The sequence below is a fragment of the Dipteris shenzhenensis genome, chromosome 22, assembly GCF_047967505.1.
Source record: "Dipteris shenzhenensis isolate YYH24624 ecotype China chromosome 22, Dip_SZ_1.0, whole genome shotgun sequence".
Classification (NCBI taxonomy): Eukaryota; Viridiplantae; Streptophyta; class Polypodiopsida; order Gleicheniales; family Dipteridaceae; genus Dipteris; species Dipteris shenzhenensis.
In genome coordinates, this window is record NC_141617.1 from 42,579,408 (window position 1) to 42,601,293 (window position 21,886).

Sequence of the window (21,886 nt, forward strand, 5' to 3'; positions counted from 1 at the left end):
TGCATAGCCCAGCCTCACTAAAACAACCTGACCAAGTAGAAATGGAATCAACATATGCTGGATCTGTAAGTACATCCCTTCACTCCTGAGGAATAGCTCTCATGATCAGTAATCTAGTGGCAGCAATCTGTCCAAGTGGCCCATGTCTATCTCTGATCACCTCCTCTGACATCTCCACCCCTCCCCTGAACCAATCTCCAACTGTCACACCCCCTGAGCATGCCATCTGGCCAAGGGAGTCCTAAGTTCTGTACCAAGGGAAGATCCCTGGTACCGAACCAGGGGGTTATGGTAAAGTGGCCGTCGGGCAATTTCCTCTCTGGAGGAGGGAACTGCTCTGATGAGGTGCTGTCGAAAATGATCCCATATCTGAATAAGCCTTTTCACAAGTGGTGAGGAAGGCTGAGAATGCTGGTCCGTCAGGAAGATCCAACTGACTCTACCTGCCCACTGACCTGCTGCTCTGGGGGTGCACTGGTGAATCCCATGCAGTAGGAACTGCTTCCACGGCTGATCTCCTGGAGTCAAACCTCTAACAAGAAGTTTGACTAAAAGGGCTCTGCTCTGCATCTCCGGATCAAGAACCCCAAGTTCTCCCTGCGAGAAAGGTAAAGTGATAGTATCCCATGAGACTCTGGCCCTAGTGTCCTCAGAACCATCACCACCACTCCACAGAAAGTTCCGAAGCAATCTCCTCACCTGACGAATCGAGTCAGCATGAAAGCACCAACATGACGCAAGATACCACATAGTCGCTAGTAGAACCTGGTTGATGTACCAGTGCTCTTCCGGCCAAAGAAAGTCTAACCGTACTCCAGTAGGCTAGCTTTCTTCGGATACTCTCAAGAACTGGGGCAAACTGTTGCATCGGGGACACCTCAATGCCAACCTGGAAGCCTAGATATCTCGTGGAGGTGCCTCTGGGTATCCATACAAAGCCTCTGTCTCCTCCCCATGCTGGGGTATCCTGGTGAGCTCCAGTCCAGATGCCTTTTGATTTGTTCCAATTGACAAGTCCCCCTGAGGCTAGGCATAACTTGTCAATTGAATCCGCAGCAGTAACATGACTATATGCATCTCCTCTGACTGTCAGTGCCATATCATCAGCAAACTCAGTATCCAGAAGCTCCTGCTCCTGCAGGTAGGCAAATGAAGGCCCAAAGTGCCATGACTGGTAGCCTGCATAAAGTATCCCATTGCCTCCACTACGAAAAGGAAAAGGTAAGGTGCAAGCGGGCATCCCTATCGTACCAATCTGGATAGCTGAAAAGCCGGTCCTCTGCCTCCACAGACCACCATCCTGCTAGAAGAGTGAGAGTAAAGTGAGGAGACCCATAAAATCCATCTCTCACTGAAGCCTAGCCTCCTCATAGTACCCTCCAAGAAACCCCAGTCCACCCTGTCATAAGCCTTCTCAAAATCGAGAAGGAGAACTACAATCTCCTGCTGGCTCTCCTTCGCCTAGTGAGTGGCCTCCCAAAAAGTGAAGATATTATCCAAGATACTCCGATCTTGGACAAATCCTGTCTGAGTAGCTCTGATGATATCTGGCAGCATAGGCTTTAAACGAAGGGCCAAGGTCTTCGCCAGGATCTGAGTAATGGGTCTCCAATTATGTAGGACTGTCTTGTCTCCCCCTTTCGGGATGAGACAAATCATACCTGTGCATAATGTCTCACCCAAAGATCCTGTATCGAGAGCCTCTAAAAAGGCAGAAAGTAGATGAGGCCCAATCGTATCCCAGAGAACTCTAAAAAGAAGTGGCGACAAACCGTCCTCCCCCGGGCATCTGTCTCTGGGCAGCTCATGTAATGCATCCGTGATCTCCAGGAGTGATAGTGGGCTATCCAAAACATGACTCATCCTGTTTGAGACCATCTGGGGGACATGACTCCAAATCTCCTCTCTGGCTCTGGTCGTCTCCTCTGTGACTGGATCGGCGGTGTAAAGAGTGGAATAGAAATCAGAAGTGATCTCAACAAGACGATGAGGATCCGTCTGAAGAGAACCGGTCTCATCCACAAGTCTACGAAGACTGTCCGAAGAGTATCTCTGACCCACTGCCCTGAAGAACTCTCTAGAGCATCTATCCCTCTTCTGGATCCAGAAGGTCTGCTGGGAGTAAAACCTGAACTGGGCCCTCCTGCCCTGAATCTCCTCTAGTCTCTTCTGAGCCTCTGAAAGCTGCCCTCTGATGAAAAGAGAATGAGGAAAGCTCTGAATCAATCTCTGAAGTCTGGATACCTCCGCTCTTGCGTTCCGATCTCTGATTTCGAGCTTTTCCTTCTCCTCTTTTGCCCTCAACTGGCAGGCCATGCTGACTCTAGCCAAAGCCCCCTCTACCCACATCAACCAGCCCTGATCCACAAGAGTGTCCTCTAACAACCAAGCCTCTCTCAACCATTCCACGAACTCTGTGTCCTGAAAAACAAAGTCCGGAACTCTCACAAAGCCTGTGCTCTCCAATCGAGAGGTAGGGAGAATCTGTAATAGGACTGGAGCATGGTCAGATAAAACATAACCCAGGCGGATCCCAATCTGTCCTCCTCTGGCCTGGCCCCAATGGCCAATATAAAACCTGTCAAGTCTAACCAAAGAGAGAGAGCCATAAAAAACCCCAGACCAAGAAGAGAACTGAAGACTGTCAGCCAAGTGACGAAAGTCGTCCAATCGAGCTGCATCATGAAGTCCAGCATGTAAAACAAAACTATCCCACTCCACTCTCTCCCTATCAGAAAGGCCACCCTCTGTCTGGCCCGACTTGTCTTCAGAGAATTCAACTATGTTGAAATCTCCTCCAACAATCCAAGTGTCTGCCTAAGGAAGGGACTCTCTGAGCTGTCTCCAAAAAGAACGTCTGCGGGTTGGATCCGTGGGAGCGTACACATTGAGAACACCAACTGCTGTGCTCTCAATCTGAAGAATAACATAGCATGCCCTGCTCTCCACTAGTGTACCCTCTTGGGTGATCTCTGGGGCCCACCTGGCTGAAACTGAAATGCAAACTCCTCCCCTCGTACCAAAAGCGGCACAAATGACTCTCTCTGACGGCGCAGTCCAAAGTCGGCAAGCTCCAAATCTGCCCCAACTCATGTAAGATGGCTCCATCCAAGGGAATAATACTCTGGCGCGAACTGAGGAGCTGAAAGTCAAACCAACCAGCACTCCTGGGCAAATCCAAGTCTCCTTGAACCTCAAAGAACAGAAAGAGAAAGGCCTTGCCACCGAAGCAAGGTCGAAGAGTCCTAGGGCAAGAATGAATCTGCGAGCCGACAATACGGTGAACCGATGAAAACGAGTCATGCTCAAAAGCTGTCTAGCAATCTCGCTGTCAAGTAGCTCAGCTGACCAGCTTTCGCTCCCCCGAGAACAAAAACTGCCTACGGAGAAACGAAGAATGTGCCCCTCTTTGGATAGAGTAACAGATCCCAAGTACTCCTCTACCTCCTCTGACCGTTGACAAAATACCGGGAGAAGTTCCAATCTAGTGAGGGAGTCTGTGGAAACCCCTCGAGCCAAAAAGGACCAAAACTCAACGAGCAGATCTCTGTCAACCATCCTGGGGTCAGGTCTAGGAGTCAGAAGAGCTGAAAAGGGCTGAGCCGTCCTAACTCTGCACCTGGAATAGGTGAGAGGAAGAGGAAGAATATGCGACGAGGTGCCTGTAAGCATGGGTGACTGAAAATCTCGCTCGATCTCATCTGCTAGGATCTCCCAACCCTCACGCCTGCCTGGGTGTACTGAGCGAAATTTGTGACCACACTCGCAAAAGATCTGGATAAACCAGGAGTGAAAAGTTGCGAGGACGAGGTTGTACTGGGAGGGGTGTCTAAGAGGACGCTCCGCATAGCAACAAAAGAAGGTACTGTGCGACGGGGAAGAGAAAGAGGTCTCGAGGGAACCTCATACAGGCGCATGAGATCCTGGGACGGGCTCTGACTCTGACCTGTGTCGTGAAATACCTCTCTCTCAATGGACTGTTGTGAAGAGGCATCCATCATCGTAACTGCAGCCTGAGCAGTCTCCTGCTGGATAACTGTCTCAGAAACCAATATCTGAACCTCCGGGGTAGAAGTGTCAAGAGTCATCAAATCCTGAGCTATTGTCTCCTGCATAGTGTGAGGCCCTGCCTGCGGATGATCCTCTGCATCTCCCATTTCTGGGGTCTCCTGCACGTGTGTCTCAACTCCCTGAGCTACCATCTCCTGCATAGTGTCAAGACCTACCTACGGATGGTCCTCTATATCTCCCCTTTCCGGGGTCTACTACACATGTGTCTCAACTCTGTGCCATCTGTGAGCTCATACCTGGGGCTGCTCGTACTATTGACTCTCCCTCTGTCTCCATCTCCGTCTCCTCCTCCGTGAAAGCTGTTCCGTTGGAGGCACCTCCAAGTCCTGTGAGTTCACTGGAGGCTCCCCCAGAGGAGTCTTCTCTCTCTCTGCTGAATGAATCGAAGCAGGCTCAGAAACCCCTGGAGGCTGAGCTGTAGGTTTTGGGTCACTCGTAGGATGAAAAGTATCCGGAGTCTTTGATCGATGCCAACGACTGGGGCAATCCCTAATAAAGTGACCTCTCTTCTGACAGAAAAGACACTGATCAGGAAGACCCTCGTACAAAACCTTCTGCTGCATCTGGACCCCATCTCCGATGGAGTACGAAATCAAAGTAGGCAAAGGTCGAGGAGGGGGGAACTCTGAAGTGAGTCTAACCCTCGTAACACCAGTACCAGTAAGTGACTGAGCATAGGAAAGTCTAGCACCTGAAGGGATGACTGTACCTGCCACACTAGCCATATGCTCCACAGCTCTGCGACAAGAGCTGACCTCATCAGGAAGTCCAAGGAAAAGCATCCAAAAGGAGACCTGTCGCGGTCCCGGGGAAGTAGAACTAAAGTGCTTCCGCCAAGGCCACAAATGGATGACTCTGCTCTGAAACTGAATCGGTGAACTCATAAGTACTCTTTGAGCCTGCTCTATAGACTGAAGGCCAAAAGAAAAGTACCCTCTGCCAAGCAATCGGAAAACCGTAACTGAGACACCCAAAGAGGCCATGCTGGTGTACACCCAATCACGTAACTGTTGGCCTCTACCAGGTAGAAAGCCAATGATGTGAGTCAAATGAAAACTCTCCTCTGCTACCTCAATCATCTGCACAATGTCGGGAGGAAAAGAAACTGTGACTTCAATCTCCTCAGGTTCGGCGACGGGAGTGGCATTAGTGTCCTCCATTGTCTCAGCTTGCGCTGTCCTAAGGGAAGGAGCTACCTCTGCTGAAACTACCCACCAAGAACTCGCAACCAACCACAAGTAAATCCCCAAAAAACCTGTAAAAATGAATGCTCCGAGATCTTCAGCCTGCGTGGGATGCAAACAGGTCGCTCAATGCTGAAGTAGACAGCTCCGCCAATGCCTGGAAACAGCCCAGGATCTCAGCTCCCCGGAACACAAGTCGAACAGAGTCCCAGAGAGGGCCCTGAAACAGCCCAACCTGAAGCAAGGGAGGGGTGGGCAATCAGCAAGGGAGGGGGCCTGAAAGGCGTCCTGGCGCGGCCAGGACAGCAAGCTGAAGGGGGGCGCGACGCGCGACCAAAACAGCAGGCTGAAGGGGGGCGCAACGCGCGAGCAGACAGGCTGAAGCGGGGGGGGGGAACCTGAGCAGGGCGCTGCCTAGGGGGCCTGCACAGCCAAGGCAGCCTGAGCTGGGCGCTGCCAAGGGGCCTGAGCGGCCAAGGCAGCAGGGCACAGGGTGACCTGAGCTGGGCGCTGCCAAGGGGCCTGCGCGGCCAAGGCAGCTGGGCGCGGCCAAGGGAGCGAAGCACCAAGCGGGCTGGGTGATGGCGGTGGCGGGCAGCTACAGACGGGAGCTCCTCCAACGATGCTAGGAGATGTTTTGCAAACTCTAAAGAAGGGCAAGGAGGATCTTTACATATATTGAATCTGTTGTAATTATATAAGGAAGGTCCAAATCGACCAGCCATAGCCATAGACCATTGCACAAAGTTTGAAAGGGTGTAGAGATTATAATTTGTGATAATCCAGCCAGCCACACGTGATGGTATGACTTCTTTAGAGTGAATTGAAAATCCTACATGCAAAAGAGAAAATTGATACGCCAAGAAATCTTGGTTGCACCTATTGCGAGATTTGTTTGAAAATCACGAACTAACATGCTTCAAGCTTGTCGTATAGAAATAATTTGAACCCTGAAAATGAGGTGTTATGAGTCCTTCATTCCCTTGTATAAAGAACACAACAGGACTCTTCAAAGGATCACAATTAGAATCCTGTAATGAAACCTTGACTGAACTTTGAATAGCTATAAGGAACCATAGAAACACAACTGCAGTTCAAAATAGATTTTACAAACTTGCAATTTTTAAGGAAGGTCATTTTCATGTGTATATATGTTATGGCTGTCAGGAATAAAAACCTTGAATTGTGCTGTCATAGTGCTCGTCAAAAGAGAATAGAAAAACAAACCACCAATTGCTAACAAAAGACCAATGATGCGCTCAGAAAATGTTCGTTCCTGCACGAGTGGTAACAATTAGAATTGCATCCATGAAATAATGAATTACGAGTGAAACCCCCGATTAAATTTTATCTTGGAATCTAGAATGCACATAACTAATAAGCGCATTTTCACATAACAAACAAACTTTAAGATGCAGCCCAGCAGCAGTATTCTGGTTTCAGCAAGGTCCAGACCCTAAGATGTGTACTAGATGAACACAAGCATGACCAAGCATCCCAAAATGATTCTTGCAGTGTTTGATCACGGGTCCTGCAAGATCCAAACAAGGTTGGTGATCAATCAAGAAAGTACTTGAGTGCCAACGAATATATTTCACAAATCAAAGATGATTTGCAAAAATCACAGTCAGATCCATTGTGATTATCTTGTCAATACATGAAGTTGAAGAGATAACATTAAAAGATGAAATATTGATGTCGAATATACAGTGAAAATATACTTCGAATACGGAAATTCTATACAACTTAATGAATCCCTCTTCCCCCTGCCCTTGCTGTCCATGTCTTCCTCTCAGCACTACTGTTACGTCTCCTTTTTGCGTTGGTCATAGCCAGTTTCACCCCTACAGCCCTTGCTGCCTTCTTTGCCCACTTATTCCACTTCAGCCCACCTTATATCCCTTTCTTTTTACCGCTCTTCCCCTTTCTCCTTTCTATCCCTCTGAGAATCTCATTGCCCCTCTGCATGTGTCATGCCCTCTCTACTTTCTGTCTCTGCAAATTACCTCTTTTGTACTCTCTCCTTCTCCATCCCTTCTCCCTTGGTCTGCAATGTTCTTTCCTCTAAGTTTCAACTCACATTTCTCCTTTCTGGCTCTCCTCCACCTGCTTTTTTTTTTTTCAAGAAAGAGACTTCTATTAAGTAAGAGAAAAAACCCGCGAGAGCAAGCTCAAAGCGGAATACATCATGAAATCATGAGGATAAATAAAAAACCCCCTCAGAGTGAGGTGGAAAACAACCAAGGCTGAGGCTGAAAGTGCCACCTCAACCCTGTAGTAGTCTCAGAGAAGAAAGGAGAATCCTTCCATTCCCTGAAGAAAGAAGCCCTCCTAGCTGAGGCTCCACGTGAGTCTCCCTGCATACCCGTCCATACGGCCATCAAAGTATGTACGGTGTCTGTCCAGATTGTCTGTCCAGATACTAGCCAATGTGTGCGAGGGATGAACCTGAGTACCCTCCAAAGCCTCTGTGCATCTGGCTCTCCAGATATGCCAGGATGCTATGCTCACTAGAATCTCCCAAGAAGTATCCACAGAGGCATGTACAGCTGTAAAAGGAAGGTGTGGTACCACATCCAACGAACAGGACTCAGTCTGATGACATCGAACCAAAATGGCCCGAGAGGAGTCAAATCTCTCATAGAATACCTGAGGCCCTATAAGAGAAAGCCAAGCCACTGAGCCCCATGTCATAAAGAATGGGGAGTGGGCAAAGTGACTGAAAATCCTGGCTACCCCCATCCAAATCATCCTCGCCTGTCTGCAATCCCATAAGCAATGTTGTATAGTCTCCGAAGCAGAGAGGTAGCGAGGGCAAGTAGGGTCATATCTGAACCTGGACCTCCAAAGGTTCACTCCAATCCCACCATGGATAGAGAGCCAAAAGAAGATAGTGATCTTTCTATTCCTGTGGGATTTCCAAAGTCTCCTCCAGAAGCACCTCTGCAGATCCACAGTGATATCAAATGTCTCCCAATGAGGAACTCTGGAAGGTCTCCAACCTCTACTACTGAGCTGAAATCTCCTGGCATTACTGACCGTGTAACGAAAGAAGGGGATGCTCTTCTCTCGATGCCCTGCGTCAATCCACTCCCACTCTCCGAAATCCCACTGCAAATACCTGATGGGAACTCCCCCATAGAGCCAGAGCCTCCAAGACCCGGTGGAGAGTAGCCGGTGGTCTGGGTCTAGGAACCACTATGAATCTGATCCTTGCACCAAAAGACCTACAACCCTGATAGGCTGAAAAGCAGACTCAAGCAAGATGTCCTTTGAGGACTTGAGCAATCTGCCACCATCCTAGACACTAAAAACTAAAGCATCCTCCTATGCATCTCGAAAGGCCAAAATCTGAAGCAGAACACCGCCTCTCGTAAAAGTACCTACCCAAGTGGAGGAAGTGAGTGGCATATCATCTGTGTCTACCCAAACCTCTGGAAGGGCTGCCTCAATCTGCAAGATCCTCCCTGCACTCCCCCTGACATGTCCTATCAATCAACCTTGATTTGGTCTCCTTTGGAAGCCTGCGGAAAGCTTTCCAAGACCCCAAAGATGATGCAGGTCCCCTTCCCACCTGGACCACTGCATGTAGAGTGAGGCACCCAGTGGTCTGCCATGATCATCTAAAATACTGTCATTCCACATGATGGGTTGCCTATCAATCTCTTCACGAGAGGAAGGAGGAATCCTCCAAAGAGTGCTTCTGAAACTGGCCCAAGCTTTTAGAATAGCAACCATGAGAGGGGACGAAGGTGATCTGAGGTGTGTTGTGGTGAAGATCCACCTAACACTGCTCATCCAGTCTCCTCCTGAAGAAGGTGTGCACCTCTGTATGCTGCTAATAAGAAAGTCCTTCCACGGTTCCTGCCCTGGCATAAGTCCCTGCACCACCATCTTGCAAAGTAAAGCTCTGCACTGTAAATCTGGATCAATAATATTGAGACCCCCTTCCTGTGTAGGGAGGATGAGGGTCTCCCAAGCCACCCTGGCTAAGGCATCTGCTGTGCCATCAAGCCCACTCCAAAGAAAATTTCTGATCGGTCTTCTGAGCTGAATGATGCAGTCCCTAGAACGGCACCAGTATGAACAAACAAACCAGGCCGTGGCCAAGAGGACCTGGTTGACCACCACAACTCTAGAGGCAAGATCCAACTTGGCTGAGCTCCAAAAAAGAAGCTTCCTCCTAATGCTCTCCAAAACGGGAGCAAACTGCTGCATGGAAGAAATATCCAAGCCGACCTGGCAGCCCAAATACCTGATAGGCACACCCCTCTGAACCCAAGTGAATCCTATGTCAAGCCCCCAAACTGGATTGTCCTCATCACTGATCCAAAAGGCATTGGATTTATGCCAATTTATCTGCGCCCCTGCTGCCAAGCAAAATAAATCCAATGCTGTCCTAAAAGAAGTGAGCGTCTGTGGAGTGGCATCCAAGTAAACTGCTGTGTCATCTGCCAACTCACTGTCAAGAAGCTCCTCTTCCCTTCTGATGGGAAGTTGTCAGCTTGAGATCTAACATAGATACTCATAGCTTCGGCCACGAACAAAAAAAGGAAAGGAGCAGGGGGGCATCCCTGACGGACTGATCTCGAAATCTGAAATCTCTCACCCCTTACCCCACCAATAAGTACCTGGCTGTGGGCTGATCTATACAAAGAGGAAACACCTCTGATCCAAGCATCAGTAAAGCCAAAGCGTAGAAGGGTGCCCTCCAAAAAACCCCAATCTACTCTGTCATAAGCTTTCTCAAAATCCAAAAGTAGAATGGCTAGATCCTGGCCACTCTGCATGGCCCACTCTGAAGCTTCCCAGAAAGAGAAAATGTTATAAAAAATGCTTCTGCCATGCACAAATCCCGTCTGAGTGTCATGAATAAGATCAGGGAGAAGGGGCTGCAATCGAAGGCTGATTGCCTTGGCCAGAATCTTGTAACAAGTCCCCAGAAGTGTGATAGGCCTCCACTGGGACACTAAATTTCTGCAACCTCCTTTCGGGATAAGGTGGATGAGACCCTTTGTAAGCGACCCAGGCATCTCGCCAGAGTCCCAAATGGCCTGTAGGGCTGAAGTAATGTAGTCTCCAATCATATCCCAAAATGCAATGAAAAAAGACGGGGTGAGGCCATCCGAACCTGGGCACTTGCCCTTGTGAAGGGCTGAAAGTGCAGTCCTGAACTCTGTGTTGGTGCATCGAGCAAAACATGCATACCTGGATTCACCAACATAGGGATGCTCTGCCAAATAGCCTGTCTAGCATCCTCTCTACCATGTGTCTCAGGATCAGCAGTAAGAAGGGTGGCATAGAAATCTGAAGCTATGCGTAAGACATCATCAGGCTCTATGTGTAAAACCCCATGTGAGTCAATAAGCTGGGATACACTCTCTCTACTATGTCTAGGGCCAAGAGTAGAGAAAAAGTGTTTATTGACTCTACCACCCATCTGAATCCAGAAGGACTCCCGTGCATGAAAGGCGTACTCTGCTCTCTCATCAAGCAATATCTGGTGATGAGCCCTTGCTGCAGCAAGGCGCTCCTGAATCCAAGCATCTGAAGGCCGTTTCTGCTCTTCCCTCTGCAAAGCTGCCAACTGCTGGCGACAACTGCTGGCGAACACCAATCTCATGTCTGAGAATATCTCGTCTCCTGGTACAAGCAACTGAGCGGTAGAAGTCGCTAATACCAGAAAGGGCAGCAACTACATGTGATGGATATGGCTGCCCACCCTGGACATGAGAAACCCATATCTGTAGGGCTGCCTCTGTAAGGTCCTCCTCTGTGTAAAAGGCATCTGGAATCCTGATGCTGGTAGACCGGCCTCTCAAGTGAGGCTCTGAGATAGCCAGCACAACAGGAAAGTGGTCTGAAGTGGAAACCCCAGCAGCAATGCATACCGATCCACCTCTGTCTAGTGCCCAATCATCTACATAGAATCTGTCAATGCGTGCATGAATAGGCATCTGCTGCCTCTTGTTCGACCAAGAGAACAGGAGGGACTGTGGCTGAATAAGAAAGGCATCGTCCAACCAAGTATCTCTGTCACAGAAGTGAAAAAGGTCCCAAGCTGCTCTCTCCAAAGAGTGAAGTCCGCTTCTCTACCCCCTTTTTTGTCTGACGGTAACTCAACCATGTTAAAGTCACCTCCAATCACCAATGAATCCGCAATGGGGGCCCAGGAGAGCAAATCCTTCCACATAAGGACACGTTCCCCTCTAACGTTGGAGGCATACAGGTTAAGGAAACCAAGCTTACGCCCTCCAATCAAAAGAATAATCCACTGAGCTCTAGAGGGAATAATGACTCCGTATCCAACAACTAAGGGGAGAACCGACTGCGAAACTGAAATAGAAGTGCCCCCCCTGGTGCCCAAGGCAGGCGACCAAAAAGTATGGCCAGAAAGCAACTTGCCTGACTTGGCACAATCTCTAGAATCCAGTTTGTGCTCTTGAATAAATAAGATATCAATGAAACCCCCAGTAACACCTGGATGAAGCTGATCCTGGATCAGCTGTCTATGGCGGCGATGTGGGACGCAACCTAGGCCCTGTATGTTCCAACTATTAATCCTCATCGACGGGAGGATGTAGAGTGGAACACCTTACCCGACCTAGTGGCGGAAACAAACCCCTCAATAGGGGAAGACCTCCTGCTCAAGGAGGGAGGAATGGAACCAAGTGGCGGCAAATCAACAGGGGAAAGAACCCTGCCACCTTAAGAAGAAGCCCTATCAACAAGAAACCCAATCACTGGCTCCCCAAAAGTAGCGGGCACAAACTCCTCCTCTGGGAAATCTGAACCATTTGCCAGGGCTGAAAATGAGTTCCTGTGAAGCAAGCCAGACACCGGAGTGCGAAGGATCCCTTCTGAGGGAAGAGGATCAATAGTGTAAACCATCCCCTTCCCCATATCCAAGGGAGGAAGTGAAGACTGCTCTCTATCATGTGTCTGCCTAGCCGCGGAGACCTCTACTGCCTCAAGAAGAGTGTCTGGCACCACTGGTTCTAGGGAAGAAGCTGCAACCGGGGAGGAGGTCGAAGCTTCGGTGTCTCGGACTGTGCGAGGTGAGACTGGAGGGACAGCTCGAGGTGAAGCAGAGTTCACTAATATACCCTCGTGAACTGAAGGAGGGATCTGCACACGTGCCGGAACCCACTGGAGAGCGTCGCGTGCCCTTGAGGTAGGTGGGGGTCGAGGAGCAGGTGATAGACCTGTACCACCCCCCTGTCGAGGCCGAGAAGCAGGTGTTGGACCTGTACCACCACCATCCTGAGGAGGACCGCCATGCGAAGGCCGAGGAGTAGGTGCTGGACCTATATCACCCCTCTGTCGAGGCCGAGGAGCAAGTGCTGGACCGGTACCACCCCCTTGTCGAGGCCATGGGGCGGTAGTTTTACCAGAGGGCTTCTTGGGCATTTTCTTCTTCCTGGGGCAATCCTTGGCAAAGTGTCCAATGGTCCTACATATCCTGCATTGGTCCTGTCTACGTGAAATCTCTACTCTCTAGCAAAAAAAGGAACCATCCGGGCGCTGGATCGTAACATGGTCCATCTTGAGGTTAGGATCCTTACAGAGGACCCTAACTCTAGGTACCCCATCAGCCTTGGTTGCCTCTGCTGCAGTCAATGGCAACCCAGGGAGGGGTGGGATCTCAGAAACCGCGCCAAAATGCTCCCCAATAACAGAAAGAAGTCGATGGTAAACCTGGGGAAGCCCGGGAAATCTGATGAAGAGCAAAAAGATTTCCTTATCTGCCTCCACTGGGTCGAAACCAATATGAAAGGCTTCAAACAAACCTTGTCCTAGAAGACGAACATCTAACAATCGTGGAGTGAGGTCTGGGGGGAGAGCCGCAAGCATCCAGTCTCTGGCTTGGGATCTGGAGGGGTGAGACCCGAAGATGCGTGCTAGCAACGTGGTAGAGCATTCAACCTCTACATCCTTCTTGACCTACTGCAACTCGTCTTTAGAAAAGGTAATAGTTTTCACAGCCGGTGGGGGTGGAGTAGGATTGGTTGACGGAGTATCCATCGCCAATCGAGGTGAGGAGGCCGACTCTGACAATTTGGAGGCTCCTTCCGCTCCAAAAAATGCTGCGGGAGATAGGGGGGTAGAAAACAAGGAAAGGAGGTGAGGAGGGAGCGGCGGAAGGGGCGAGGAGGGGAGGGGTAGAGGGGAGAGGCTAAGAGGCTGAAGGGGAGGGGGCAGGCTGAGAGGGAGGGAGGGGGCAGGCTAGGGAGAGGAGAGGGAGAGGAAGGAGAGGCAGGAAGGGGGCGGGCTGAGGGGCAGGGAGGGGGCGGGCTGAGAGGAGAGGGAGAGGAGGGAGAGGAGAGGGAGGAAGGGGGCGGCGGCAGGCTGAGAGGGAGAGGAGAGGGAGAGGAAGGAGAGGGAGGGGCAGGGAGGGGCGGTCTGAGAGGAAGGGAGGGGGCGGCGCAGGCTGAGAGGAAGAGGAGAGGGAGAGGCGGAGAGGCAGGGAGGGGGCGGCGCAGGCTGAGAGGGAGAGGAGAGGGAGAGGAAGGGGCAGGCTGAGAGGTAGGGAGGGGGCGGAGGCGCAGGCTGAGAGGGGGAGGAGAGGGAGCGGGCTGAAGGGAAGGGGGCGGGCTGAAGGGGGAGGAGGAGAAGGGAGGGAGGGGCTGAGGGAGGGGGAGGGGCTGAGGGCAAGGGAGAGAGGGAGGGACGGGCTGAGGGAGAGGGTGCAGCAAGGGAGCGGGGAGGAGCAGCAGCTCAGCGTCTCTGACTCCACTTGCTTTCCTCCCTCTCTTCATTTAAACCAGTTCCTCTTTCTCCCATTTCCCGATTGATGTGCTCTATTTCCTTTCAGCTGACCCTAGGATCAATATCTCTCAGATTTCCACCTCAGAGGAAGGGTAGAGAGGAGTCAACAGATAGATGCAGCTATACCTAGTGGATTGGGTACTCCCAAGTGATAGATACCATTCTCCTACTACTTGGCTTTGGGTACTTCCAAGTGATAGATACCATTCTCCTGCTACTTGGCTATGAGCCTTTACGAGATCACAGGCCTCTTCCTCTTCTTGCCACACGACTTTCACATTCAGATAGGGATGCCTTGGTCTTTGATGTTCATTCTTGGGCAGGTTGTCAAGATCATCGGAGGATATACTTATGCATTTTCCTTTCAGCCTCTCAGGGTTGTGGGCCATGTGGAGTAGAGCTTCTTAGAGTCGGGATGGTATCTAGACCCTAACCCAAATCACTTTCCCTTGGTCTCTTGGAGACTTTGGATTTATGGAGGGGTCCCAATTAAGTATTTGCAGTGGGATCCCACGGAACGGGAATGGATTGATGTTGGGCATTGAGAGAACAGCCTCCCCTTCTTTCGATACTTGATGTAGGGCATTGAGAAAAGAACCTCCCCTTCTTTCGATACATGGAGATTTTCCCTTAACTTGAGAGTTTGGAGGACTACTAGAGTGCCTCATTGGGAGAATTGCCAATTTTTTGCTGACTTGTAAAAATATTTTTGGAAGCTCTGAAAATCCCTCAAGAATAGAAAGATTACTCTTTTCTTTGCTTTCTATACATGTGTCTGAAGGGGAGGTCCTACTTCTTAGGTGTTGCAAGAGGCCTAAGGCCACTGATGTGAGAAGCATGGAGTGGTGCGTGGACCTATGACACTTCACTACATTGTGCAAGGATCGCGCGTGGTGATACAACAGATGCTAGGGAATGTTGTGAATCAAAGCAAAAAGAACAACTTGTAAAAGGAGACAAGGAAAGAACAACGCTCATGATAGACAATGCAAGAAACAATAGACACAGAGGGCACAATGTGAACCAGATGCATATCATATAATGAAAATGGAACCTCATATACCAATCCACCTCAGAGATGAAGAGAGAGATCACTCATCCAAGATAGCAATACAACAGCAATACAATAGGAGGGATCGTAGCTATAGCCTCTCCTTCTCCCTCTCTCAAACCTCATACAATGATGAATGAATCCCCATCCCCTCATCTCCCCTCTTCACCCCAGCTTTTCCCTGGTGGGAAATCTCCCTCCTTCCTCCTATTGTCTGTCCCCTCATCCTTAGCCATCTTACCACTTTGTCTCTTCATGTCTTCAAAAATGGCCAACTTCTATCGAGTTGGTGCATCGTAACTATTCCATCATGTGCGCCGCCTGTAAACCACCTGTCTTTGACAAGAAGCCGGCGGATGAAGCATGTGCGCCACCTATCAGTCTGGCAGGAGGTGGACTGCATCAAATGAAGACGCTTCACACATGGCCAAGTGCTTGGGTGATAAGTGACCATGTCCTCCTTGTGACCATGTCCTCAATGTGACTATATCATCCTCATGACCATGTGTTACAATAGAAACACCCCTGACCACATGACGACAGGCGTTGACCACCTGTCAACAGGCATTGACCACATGACGACAGGTGTTGACCATGTGTCAACACAAGTCAGCCACACGGCACACCACACGGGTTCATCCAAGAGTACTATCCGAGGCAACCATGCGTTGACACATGTCAACCACAGGTCGACCGGGAGTATCATGCCCAAGGTGATCTCATGGAGAATTGCGCACATGGAGAGTGAGCTTAGCACATGGAGCACTCATGAGTATTTACAGTTACACAGTGGTTTAGTGGTTTAGTGGTGCAATGATCCATCTCACCTACACATGGAGAATTTACACCATCCTGCTTACAAGAGGGTAGCGAGTCAGGGAGTCAGGAAGTTAAGCAAGAGGCTGGCGAGTCAAGGAGTCAGGAAGTTGCCGCAACCATCAAGAGAGCCAGCGGCACAACGGCTATCCTCAACAGCTAAGGAGATAAGAGGATGACCAATGGGAAGAAAGGGGGAGATTCTCAGTGAAGAAGGGACCCTCCAAGGCGGGGATGAGGATGAAGGCGAAGGTGGAAAAGGGAGGGGGGATAGAGCATTGAGGGAGCAGTGAGCGTTTGGACTGGAGCAGGAGAAAGGAGAGTGTGAGGAGAGAAAGGAGAGTGTGAGGAGAGATAGAGGCTGGAGCTACGAGCTCGCCAAGGAGAGAGTTTGGAGAGACTTGTGTGTACCCTCTGTCTACTATGGGGATAGACCTGTGTGTTCTTGTGACTTGCGACTTGTGACCTGTAGACACTGGTCCAGTGATATGTACTTTGGCCATCTTGGTCACTTTCTCATTTTTCTTGTCCTCTTTCACATCAGAGCCATATAGATATTGATTATGCATGGGATTCTTTTGTTGCTAGAATGCAAGTAGTCATTCGTGACTATGGCAAAAAATACATGAAAAGCTTGAGGGAGATTGTTGCTCAGGCCAAAAACACTTACCAAAGATTGAGTGAGCTTAGTCATTTTTGGCCTTTGTCTGTGGAAGAAAACACATCCTTATGCCAAGCTATATACTAAAGCCTACACTACAAGAGGCAATCTGCAAGGAGGTCGACAGAAGGGATCTACTCCGAGTGAGCCAACACCAGAGACATTACCAGCTCAGCATGGGTCTACACCGGACCACTTCTCTGCCTACGCTACCCTCACTTGTGAACAAAGTCCCAAGCTCGCCGTGGAGATCCATGGAGTGGAGCTAAAGGACGTCTTCCTTGATGGTGGGGTGGCTATGAACATTATGCCGAAAGGTACATTCCAAAAACTGGGGTTGAAGTTGACAAGTGATGTTCACTTTCAAGTACGCATGGCTGATCAACGCATAGTAAAACCAATGGGTGCAGTCAAAGGTGTTCACATGAAGATTGGGGGAGTAACTTTTCTCTCCAATTTTGTTGTCCTTGATATGACCGAAAAGGAACAGACTTGCCCTCTACTTCTTGGTAGGCCATGGTTGCGGTCCACAAAGGCCATTCAAGATTGGTCAACTGATGAAGTTCAATTGCCCCTGAGATCCACATCCCTCGAAATAGATATGGTCACAGGACAGGCAAGGCACATACCAATAGAATTGGGAGAGGAGGATTTTGAAGAACAAGCCGGAGCCGAAGAGGAGCATTGGGCTTGTGGGGACTGGCCCATGGGTTGTGACCAAGATATCAACGAGGAGACAACCCTGGAAGGATTCGAAAGTTTGACCTACTTGTTGGATCGGGCTGATCAAGAAGACGAGGAAGCTGTCATTTTGGATTGGATGGGAGCTTTGGGCTCCTTAGCCGTCAACATGGTGGGACTAAGCCAACAAGAAGATCCCGAAGAACACCTACTTGCAGTATTAGAAATCCACCCAGAACCACATGCACAAGGTCTAGCTGAACTAGTTTACAAAAGGATGCCCTTTGGACTTTGCAATAGTCCACACATGTATAAGAGAATGGTCACTAGGGGTACTATAGTGGACACCACTGATCGTACTAAGGACAATGATGGTACTGCAATGAACATTGAGGATTGTCTAGTGGCAGTGGCCGACATGGAGGACATTGGTCAAAATGATGTTGATAGTACTCTAGGATACAATGATGGATCTACTCTATACGAGGCCGGTATTACCCAACCCACCAATGGTACTCCAGAGTACAATGATGGTACTACGGTGTACAACCATGGTACTGCTGAGTGCAATGATGGTCATACAGAAGACAGTATCACTAATGAAGAAGAAACTGATGGTGATAGTGATTTAGAAGAAACTGACATAGACATTGCTGAACTTGAGGAGAATCACCACCAACAGCTTGAGGTCTTGGGGGGACCCAAGGTGCATACACGATACGGAGATAAGGACATGGTTGATCTCACTTTGCTCGACCTTTTCTTATTAGAAGCCGACCACCCCTCAGTTCAAGACCTTCCCGAAACCACTTATGAGGTGGAAGGCTTATCTTACCGAAACAGCCACCGAGGCATCGAAGGCATACAACATCTGCAACATCTACTGATTCTACATCTCAGTCAGTGCCCAAGAACCCCCCAGTTACTTACCCCCCATCTTGGTTGAGAGAAGTGGAGGGGGACTTTCCCCTTGAAGATACTCCAGCACATACAGGACTGAGAATGGGTGAACCAAGTACCTCAACATCCCAATGCATTGCCCCTGTTGATGAGGCACGGAACTGGCGGTATCTCAACATTGGGACTGAGGACCAACCCCGGCATTTGAAGTTAGCCACTTAGGTCTGGGAACATGACTATCTTCTAGCTGCAGTCACCGACCTCTTTAAAGAATTTGTGGATGTCTTTGCCTGGTCCTACAAGGATCTGAAGGGGGTGCCCGCTGATTTTATGGAGCATCGCATCGACTTATATCCGGATGCAAACCCTGTGATTAAAGGTCCATACCGCATGAATCCCAACTACGGCAAGGCAATCCAAACAGATATACAGAAAATGGAGCAAGCAGGATTAATCTACCCAGTGGATTACTCTGATTGGGTCAGCAGAATGGTCATCGTACCCAAAAGAGAGACCGGCAAACTTAGAATATGTGTTGACTATCGGAGTTTGAATGCTGCAACACAACGTGATAGGTTCCCCCTTCCCTTCACAGATAGAGTGCTGGAGACAGTGGCAGGACATGCTTTATACTCATTCATGGATGGATATAGCGGGTACAACCAAGTCCGAGTGAAAGAACAGGATCAGCCCAAGACTACCTTTGTCACTCAATGGGGAACATACACCTACTGAATGATGCCCTTTGGATTATGTAATGCCTCGGCAACATTTCAACAACTTGTAACCAAACTCTTTCAGGAGAATATCAGCAAGTTTCTTGAGGTATTTCTAGATGACTTCTCTGTTTTTAATGGTAAATCGGCCTCCCATCTTGATCCGGCCATACAAAATGATCATCTACATAAGTTGAGATGGGTCTTTGATAAGTGCAGAGAAGTGCGCTTGTGTTTGAACCCTGACAAATGTTTCTTTCTCGCACTCCGAGGTGTTCTCCTTGGTCATATTGTTTCTGCTGAGGGCATGACTACGGACCCCGCAAAGGTAGAGGCGATCATCTCATTGCCCATCCCTCGTACACCCAAAGAGGTGAAGTCCTTCTTAGGGCATGTAGGATATTACCAAAGGTTCATACTGCCGACATTGCTGTTGTACTGACAGAACTCCTACATCAAGACCGATCTTTTGTTTGGGCCACCCCGCAACAACTAGCCTTTGATGATCTGAAGCATCACCTCGTGAAGGCCCCCATCCTCAAGCAACCCGATTGGGATGTAATTTTTCGTGTCCATGCGGATGCTAGTGGGTGGGTAGTAAGTGCTATACTGGCTCAACCTAACCAGGGTACCAAGATTGATTTGCCCATCTACTTCGCTAGTTGACAACTAAATGGAGCAGAACGCAATTACAGTACCACAGAAAGGGAGGGCCTCGGCATGGTTTATGCCATGACCAAGTATCGTCACTATCTCTTGGGCAACAAGTTTGTGATCATCACTGATCATCAAGCTCTTAAGTATCTATTGAATAAGCCTACTCTTGGTGGCCAGTTAAGCAGATGGATTCTTCTTTTTCAAGAATTTGAATTCGACATTGTGGTGAGGGCTGGGAGACTGCATCAACCTGCAGACTACTTGTCCAGGTTACATTCTGGGGAACCAGCCAGTGGTATCACCGATAGTACACCTCTTGTCTACAGGTGGCTTTCCTCTAGGTTTGCCTCCAACAGAGAAAGGCAAGCGGATCCTTCAAGCTGCTCCTTTTAAGTTGATTGCAGGTCAATTGTACAAGCTCGGGAAGGACCAGATCTTGAGACGGTGTGTGCTTCCCCATGAGACACAATCCATTCTTGAAGAGGTGGAAGATCATGCGTGCAGGGTTCTGGTGGCCCAAGCTCTTCTGCGACTGCCATGCTCATGTGACTAGATTTGATTCATGTCAACGAGCAAGCCCCAGGCGTACAAGGCGGGAGTACCTCCCTCTCAAACCATTCACTCCGGTGCCTCCCTTCTACCACTGGGGATTGGATTTCATTGGACCCATCTCTCCTACCACATGCCAAGGAAAAGTATGCTCTGCTTGCCACCGACTATGGAACCAAATGGGTTGAAGCAAGGCAATCAAGAACTGTATAGCCCAAGTAGTAGCTACATTTCTATATGACCAGATTATCTCTCGGTTTCGTTGTCCTATTGAGTTGATGAGTGATATAGGGTCTCACTTCCTAAATGACACCATTGCTGCACTAGTTCACCTGCTACAAATAGTTCACAAATTTTCATCTCCCTATTACCCACGTGCGAATGGTCTAGCTGAGAGCTCAAATCGCACAATGTGCAGGATCATGCATCTAAGTTCTGTAGCCGATTGGGATGACATACTTCTAGCTGCTTTATTCGCCTATCGAACTGCTTACAAGGCGAGTACTGGGTATTCACCCTTCGAACTGGTTTATGGAATGGAGGCCGTCATGCCTTATGAATTTCATCTTGACACCCACAGGGTTCTTCTAGACAAAAATGACAACTTTGAAGCCTGCACAATGGAACGCTTGTGGGATTTGGAGGCACTAGTAGAGCATTGACGTGAAGCAGTTCTCGCTCAAGAAGTGTGGTAGAAACGACAGAAAGCTTAGCATGACCGAAACCTCAGAAAAAGAAATATCAACGTTGGAGATTTAGTACTCTTTTATTCGAGTAAGTTTCTCAAACACAAACCTAAGTTTGTAAGTGGTTGGACAGGCCCATTTTTCATTGCCAAGCTTATCCCAAGTGGCAGAGTCTACTTGGCCACTTTGGAAGGCAGACTCCTACCTGCACCAGTGAATGGGTCATGCATCAAGAGGTACCATGATCAATGAGGAAGCACCCTCCTAGTCCTTCTATATACACTCCTACCTTCTCCTTCCCTGGTGACATCTTCGCACCCTCCTAGTCCTTCTATATACACTCCTACCTTCTCCTTCCCTAGTGACATCTTCTCCCTCTAAGTGCCACTTTCTCTCTCTACAAGGGTCCTCCTCTCTGCACATGGTGCCACTTTCTCTCTCTACATGACTCCTCTTCTCCCCCCCTAGTGTCACTTTTTCTCTCTAAGTGAGGCCTCCCTTTTCCACTTGAGTGTCACTTTCACTCTCTTAGTGAGGCCTCCCTTTTTCACTCCGTGTCACTTTCTCTCTCTAAGTGCGACCTTCCCTTATTATCCTGTGCCACTGTCTCTCTCTAAATGAGACCACCCTTTAAATGCGGCCTCCCTTTTCCACCCAAGTGTCACTTTCTCTCTCTAAGTGAGGCCTCCCTTTTTCACTCCGTGTCACTTTCTCTCTCTAAGTGTAACCTTCCCTTTTTATCCCGTGCCACTGTCTCTCTCTAAATGAGACCACCCTTTAAATGCGGCCTCCCTTTTCCACCCGAGTGTCACTTTCTCTCTCTAAGTGAGGCCTCCCTTTTTCACTCTATGTCACTTTCTCTCTCTAAGTGTGACCTTTCCTTTTTATCCCATGCCACTGTCTCTCTCTAAATGAGACCACCCTTTAAATGCGACCTCCCTTTTTCACTCCGTGTCACTTTCTCTCTCTAAGTGAGGCCTCCCTTTTCCACTCGAGTGTCACTTTCTCTCTCTAAGTGAGGCCTCCCTTTTTCACCCCGTGCCACTTTCTCTCTCCAAGTGCGACCTTCCCTTTTTATCCCATGCCACTGTCTCTCTTAAATGAGACCACCCTTTAAATGTAGCCTCCCTTTTTCACTCTGTGTC

The 21,886-nt window shown here is 49.2% G+C and overlaps 1 protein-coding gene across 1 annotated transcript in view; it reads right to left on the reverse strand.

The window, feature by feature from the left end:
- The window catches only part of LOC147888127 (putative ion channel POLLUX-like 2), a 328,483-nt gene that overhangs the window by 289,098 nt on the left and 17,499 nt on the right, over positions 1 to 21,886 (reverse strand). The window contains exons 6-7 of the mRNA XM_087393294.1: positions 6,711 to 6,786; positions 6,433 to 6,531 (exon numbers count right to left, since the gene is read on the reverse strand). Coding sequence (XP_087249420.1) covers positions 6,433 to 6,531; positions 6,711 to 6,786 — 175 coding nt within the window. The remainder of the gene's footprint in view (positions 1 to 6,432; positions 6,532 to 6,710; positions 6,787 to 21,886) is intronic.